This window comes from Palaemon carinicauda, chromosome 26 (genome assembly GCF_036898095.1).
Source record: "Palaemon carinicauda isolate YSFRI2023 chromosome 26, ASM3689809v2, whole genome shotgun sequence".
Taxonomy (NCBI): domain Eukaryota; kingdom Metazoa; phylum Arthropoda; class Malacostraca; order Decapoda; family Palaemonidae; genus Palaemon; species Palaemon carinicauda.
Genome location: NC_090750.1, coordinates 72,883,076 through 72,889,389, shown reverse-complemented (window position 1 = coordinate 72,889,389; position 6,314 = coordinate 72,883,076). Strand labels below are relative to the sequence as shown.

Genomic DNA, 6,314 nt, shown 5'->3' with positions numbered 1-6,314 from the left:
TAGTTTTAGATTAAAAAAAAATATTTTGTTTCTTATTTAATACAACACGGATTATTACCAGCTAGTTTTATATCAAAAAAATATATTTTATTTCTTATTTAATACAACACGGATTATTACCAGCTAGTTTTATATTAAAAATAAATATTTTGTTTCTTATTTAATACAACACTGATTATCACCAGCTAGTTTTATATTAAAAAAAAATATTTTGTTTCTTATTTAATACAACACTGATTATGACCAGCTAGTTTTATATTAAAAAAAAATATTTTGTTTCTTATTTAATACAACACGGATTATTACCAGCTAGTTTTATATAAAAAAAATATTTTGTTTCTTATTCACGAACAACTGGCATGTAATCAATTATTTTTCAATGTACTTTCTTGTGAGGATGAGGGAGTGAGGATAGCTTGGCTGGAACCTATTAAGAGTGGAAAGTCAAGATGGAGGCAGAGAACTAAATTCTACAGTTTAGGATTAGAAGACACTTGATAAAGTCAAGTGAGGATTGTCGAGTTATGGTCTTTAGATTTTATATGCCATGAACTCTGGTTCTTTTAAAAACATATTAGACTGTTCACTTAAGTTTCCTTGTTTAATATTTTGATATAAAGGTATAACATGAAAAATTCTATTAACTTGAAATATATTTACAAACTGAAACAAAACAAAATTAACAAACTTCATGTTTAACACCAGGAATCATAATATATAGATATATTGAACATCTAGCACGTATAATCAGGATCAGGAAAAAGTACTGCACTTGATTACAGTCTGACGAAGAATAACTTGTGTCAAGATGAAATAATTCAAGATCCAATGACCAAGAGTCTAAGGTTTAGGACCAAGTATGCAGAAGACTGATCCAGGTCTAAGGACTAATCCAGGTCTAAGGACTAATCCAGGTCTAAGGACTAATCCAGGTCTAAGGACTAATCCAGGTCTAAGGACTAATCCAGGTCTAAGGACTAATCCAGGTCTAAGGACTAATCCAAATAAACAGAAATAACTTCTTTAGTCCATGGAGTGAAAACATAGCCAAGAGATGGCAGCACAGCATTCCTCGACAAACCCCCCTACTAAGTTTGAACGACAGGCAACAAAAAAAAAACTATATGCATCTACTGATCATATCTGAACACACATTATCAGACCCTCTTATGTATTCGATAAAGAAAGAATATGGTTGCAAACTTAATGCCCAACGCATAAGGCGGTCATTCTTATTTTTCATACTACTAAGATACTTAAGAGGTGCATGATCAGTTTGAAGAACAAATTCTTTGCCATACAAAAATTCTTTAAATCTTTCTATTCCCCAAACAATAGCAAACAGTTCTTTTTCAATAGTAGAGTAATTTCATTCAGATTTATTTAATTTCCTACCTGCATAGCAAACTGGTTTAAACACACCATCATGATCCTGCAATATAACTGCACCCAAACCATGATAAGACGCATCTGTTCGCAAATAAAACTTCTTTTCTACATCAGGCAACATCAAGATAGGAGATTTTACAAGATGAGCTTTAAGATCATTGAAACATTTAAGTTGATTATCAGACCAATTCAATTTATTACTACAGTTTTTTTTCAATAAATCATTAATTGGAGCAGACAAAATGGAAAAGTTTGGAATAAATCGGTTGTAATATCCTAATGTTCCCATAAATGAACGTAAGTCCTTCTTTGTTGTTGGAACAGGCATATTAACAATATCATCTACTCTGGACCTAATAGGTGATAAACAGTTATTTCCTAGTTTATACCCAAGATACTTTATTTCATTGAATGCAAAGAAACATTTATCAGGACCAGCTGTTAGGCCATGGTCACGAAGTCTTGAAAGAACTAACTTAATATGATTTAGATGATTACTCCAGGATTTACTGAAAATAACAATGTTATCAAAATAACAAGATACATTTGCTAATCCTGACAACACTTTTCGCATCAATCTCACGAATGTTGCACATGCGGTTTTAAGACCAAATGGCATCACTTTAAACTCCATTAACCCATACTTGGTAGAAAAAGCTGTAAATTTCATAGCTCTAGGATCTAATGGAACCTGCCAGTACCCCTTACATAGGTCTAATTCAGTAAAATATTTAGCGCCATTCATTTTATGTAAATCGTCATTTATACTAGGCATCGGTTCTGCATCAAATTCAGAATATTTATTAAGAGCTCTAAAATCAACACATAAACGTATACTTCCATTAGGTTTCCGTACAATAACAACGGGTGAACAATAATCAGAAGTTGAAGGTTGAATAATATCCATATCAATCATTCTATCTACCTCCTTATTGAATTCATCGAGCAAACTTAAAGGAATTGGGTAATTCTTAGCTCTGATTGGTTCATCACTTTGCAATTTTATATTATGAGAAATAGTCTTAGTACGACCAGGTGTATCACTCATGACGTCTGTAAATGACTTCAATAAACCTTCAAGATCATTAATTTTATCATATGACAAAGATTCACAAAAGTTATAATTACCAGAGTCTTCATCTCTTGATGGCAATTCACAACAATTATTGTCAGTAATGGCAATAACAGGCTGTACTTCAGCTTGAAGAGCTGAAAACAAATTTGATGAATTTAAAAGATCATTTACTTCTTGTTGAATTACACTAACCTTAGATCTTCTATGATAAGTCTTAAGCATATTTGCATGATATAACTTTAATCTATTTCCTACTTTGACATAGTAATCAACACCATTAGAATGGACATCAGTGATTATATATGGACCTTTCCATTGCATAAAGAATTTATTTGAACTATTTGGAAGCATAACCAAAACTTCATCATTAACTTTGAATTTACGAGAGGTGGTTTTCTTATCAAAATACTCTTTATATTTCTTGGCACTAACCTTGGCATTATTTACTGCAACTTCAGCCATGCTCTGCAATTTATCTCTAAGGTTAATTATGTATTGATAACTAGTAGTTAATTCTCCATCAATACTATTATTAGATACCAATTCATGCAAAATATGTAATGGACCTCTTACATTTCGACCGTACAGCAATTCAAAAGGACTGAACTTTAAACTATCATTTGGAATTTCACGATATGCAAATAAGGCAACATTAATGTATTTATCCCATTCATTCGGATTATCAATACAAATTTTCTTTAGCATATTTTTCAAAGTTCCATTCATACGTTCAACCATTCCGTTACAAGATGCATGATAAGGACTGGTGTAAATGGCTTTGATACATAATAATTTATTAATTTCAGACATAAGATCAGACTTGAATTGAGTGCCACGATCACTAAGGATTTCTTTGGGTATACCAACTCTACAAAATATCTCCATTAATGCCTCCGCTACAGAAACTGTATCAATATTGCGTAAAGCAACTGCTTCGGGATACCGAGTAGCCATATCTATCACCGTAAGAATATACTTATGACCTTTCTTAGTACAAGGAGTGATAGGACCAACTAGATCAATAGCAATACGTGAAAAAGGTTCATTCACAATGGGCATTGGCACTAAAGGTACTTTCTTTGGTTTACTGCTGAACTTTTGACACGAATGACAAGATTTACAAAATCTATGTATATCTAAGCTTGCCCTCGGCCAATAGAATTTCTGCATGATCTTATCTATAGTCTTACGAGATGAAAAGTGTCCCGCCAACAAAGACTCATGTGCTAACTTCATTATTATATTACGGTACTGAATTGGCACAACTAACTGTAATTTTCCCACATCTTCAGGTTTACTACTTTCAAGACACTTGCGATATATTAAATCTCCAATATTTACGTACTTAACTGTCCGACATTTTAAGGTTACACTTTCTTCGTTATCAAGCAACTTACGGATACTAGCAAGTGAAGGACATTCTTTTTGATACTCACTAAATTCATCAGAATTAAGACCATATTCCTTATCCAAAGATTCAAGATTACTAGACATAGGACGTTCCTTTACTTTATCCTTAGCTTTTGCTCTCGTTACAACATTAACGTTAACGTTACGATCAGAAACAAACTCATCACCGTTTATTAAACTTAAACCTGCATCAACATTATGTTTAAGTCCAGGTATAAGACCAATAATGACATCTGCGCAACGTATGGGGGCAACAATAGCTTTAACTTTACCAGAAAAGAATTTAGACTCAACAATTGTATGCACTGTATTTAGGTACAAAGGTCTACCAAGATAGTCATAAACTTTCACTTTTCTGCCACGAGGATAATTTAAAGGTACTAATGTATCTCTAACAACCACGGTATTGCACCCAGTATCAAAAACTATCTCAACTGACTGGTCAAAAATCTTTCCATCGGTATCAGTTACACAATTATGCAATTTTTCTTCACGGCCAAGTACTACACCTATTTTAGGCACTACTTTATCAGATTTCTTATTTAATTTGTACACAGGGCAATTAGGACGAATATGACCAACTTCACCACAATGATGACATTTAACATTAGAATCAGATTTAGTTACCGAATTCGAAACTTTAGGAGACTTTGAAATATTATCAGCAAGAGGTTTAGCATGAGGTTTAGAGGGAATCTTATCATTACTCTTACGGCATTTCTTCATACCATGAGCAACTAGATATCTATCTGCACTCTCAGCAAGTTGACATGAATTCTGAAGTGACTGTTCTAGCAAAAATGAACGAAGATCATGAGAACAGCTAGATAACATTTGATCAAAAATCATAAAATCTCTAACAGATTCATAATTTTTCTCTACATTTGCAAGTTCCAACCACTTATCAAAATATTGTCCCAATTTACAATTGAACTGTACAAAACTTTCGTCAGTATCAATAATAGAATCTCTAAACTTCCTTCGATATACATTGGAATTTATGTGAAAAGCTTTAAGCAGAGCTTTCTTAAGTGAAACAAAGTTATTGACAATATCGCTAGACAAGCTACAATAAATTTTCAAAGCTCGACCACGCAATAGAGTTCCCAATAACATTGAATAATCATCATCTTTCCATTTGTAAAATTTCGCTAATCTCTCAAAGCGATCTATGTACAAGTCTATTTCGTCTACGGTCTCGTCAAATGGTGGAATTTTAGGCAAAGAAGACCTTAAGGGATCAACAATGGGATTAGGATCTGGAGTGTAATCAGGACTAGATTTCAATTTAAGTAACTCTAATTCATGTTTTCTCTCCTCGTCTGCTTTCTTTCTCTCTCTCTCTAGTTTATCTAACTCACGCTTTGCGACTCTTTCTTCTCTTTCTTCGTCTGCTTTCTTTCGGATCTCGTCATATTCTATCTGAAGCTTTAACTGTCTATGTACAAATTCATCAATTTGAGTACCAGTAAGGCCTTGTTTAATTGCACTGTCAATTAATGGTTTAACATCCATAATGGAAATTAAAAATTTACACACGATAAATAAACATACGTCCAAGTTGTATTCCCTTGAAAACAAGTGAACGACGATTAGAAAATTACACTACGCGAGTAATCAAACATTGGAAAATTCAAACACTACCTAAAAAAGGCGAAGTTTAACTTTGACCCACGCATAAATTATTTAACAGACTGCTAAGAACTAGTCACTTAAACAAGCCCATTATAAGACTAACGCAGTTACATTGTTAGCAAACACCGAATCTCAAAACTAATTCATAATGTATTGCTGTAAACAACTTGCGCAAACAACTTTATTTTAAGAACGTACACAAAAATTAAGCATTTAATCAGATACTCAACCTCTAATTAATGCAATTATAATACTAATGCTAAAGTTATTGCAAGCATATAATCAAGATACTTAACCTCTTAATTAACGCTCTATATAAAAACGCATTACAACACAAAAATAAATATTTTAAGTCACAAACAGGACAGCGACATACCACCAGCCACAAATGTTCCATAACAAACTCCTTTTTAACAATTTCAAGGTCTTACCTTACTTCCATAGAATCAAAAGGGAAGAAACAAGACTCCATTAGAAACCAACAAATACCTGGGGTCCAAGTCCGACACTTCTCTTATCAAGTCCTGGTACCTACTTAACAAAACAGAAAACAGAATACATTACATTCATGAACAGTTATCCTACTCACTGCGCCAATTGTCGAGTTATGGTCTTTAGATTTTATATGCCATGAACTCTGGTTCTTTTAAAAACATATTAGACTGTTCACTTAAGTTTCCTTGTTTAATATTTTGATATAAAGGTATAACATGAAAAATTCTATTAACTTGAAATATATTTACAAACTGAAACAAAACAAAATTAACAAACTTCATGTTTAACACCAGGAATCATAATATATAGA

The 6,314-nt window shown here is 32.6% G+C and overlaps 1 protein-coding gene across 1 annotated transcript; it reads right to left on the bottom strand.

The window, feature by feature from the left end:
• Nucleotides 1-365: 365 nt before the first annotated feature.
• On the bottom strand, nucleotides 366-5,389 carry LOC137620003 (uncharacterized). Its single transcript, XM_068350284.1, has 4 exons — nucleotides 3,328-5,389; nucleotides 2,098-2,598; nucleotides 1,396-1,536; nucleotides 366-427 (listed from the first exon to the last, which is right to left on the bottom strand). The coding sequence occupies exons 1-4, from the start codon at nucleotides 5,387-5,389 to the stop codon at nucleotides 366-368; spliced, it is 2,766 nt and encodes a 921-aa protein (XP_068206385.1).
• Nucleotides 5,390-6,314: the final 925 nt, after the last annotated feature.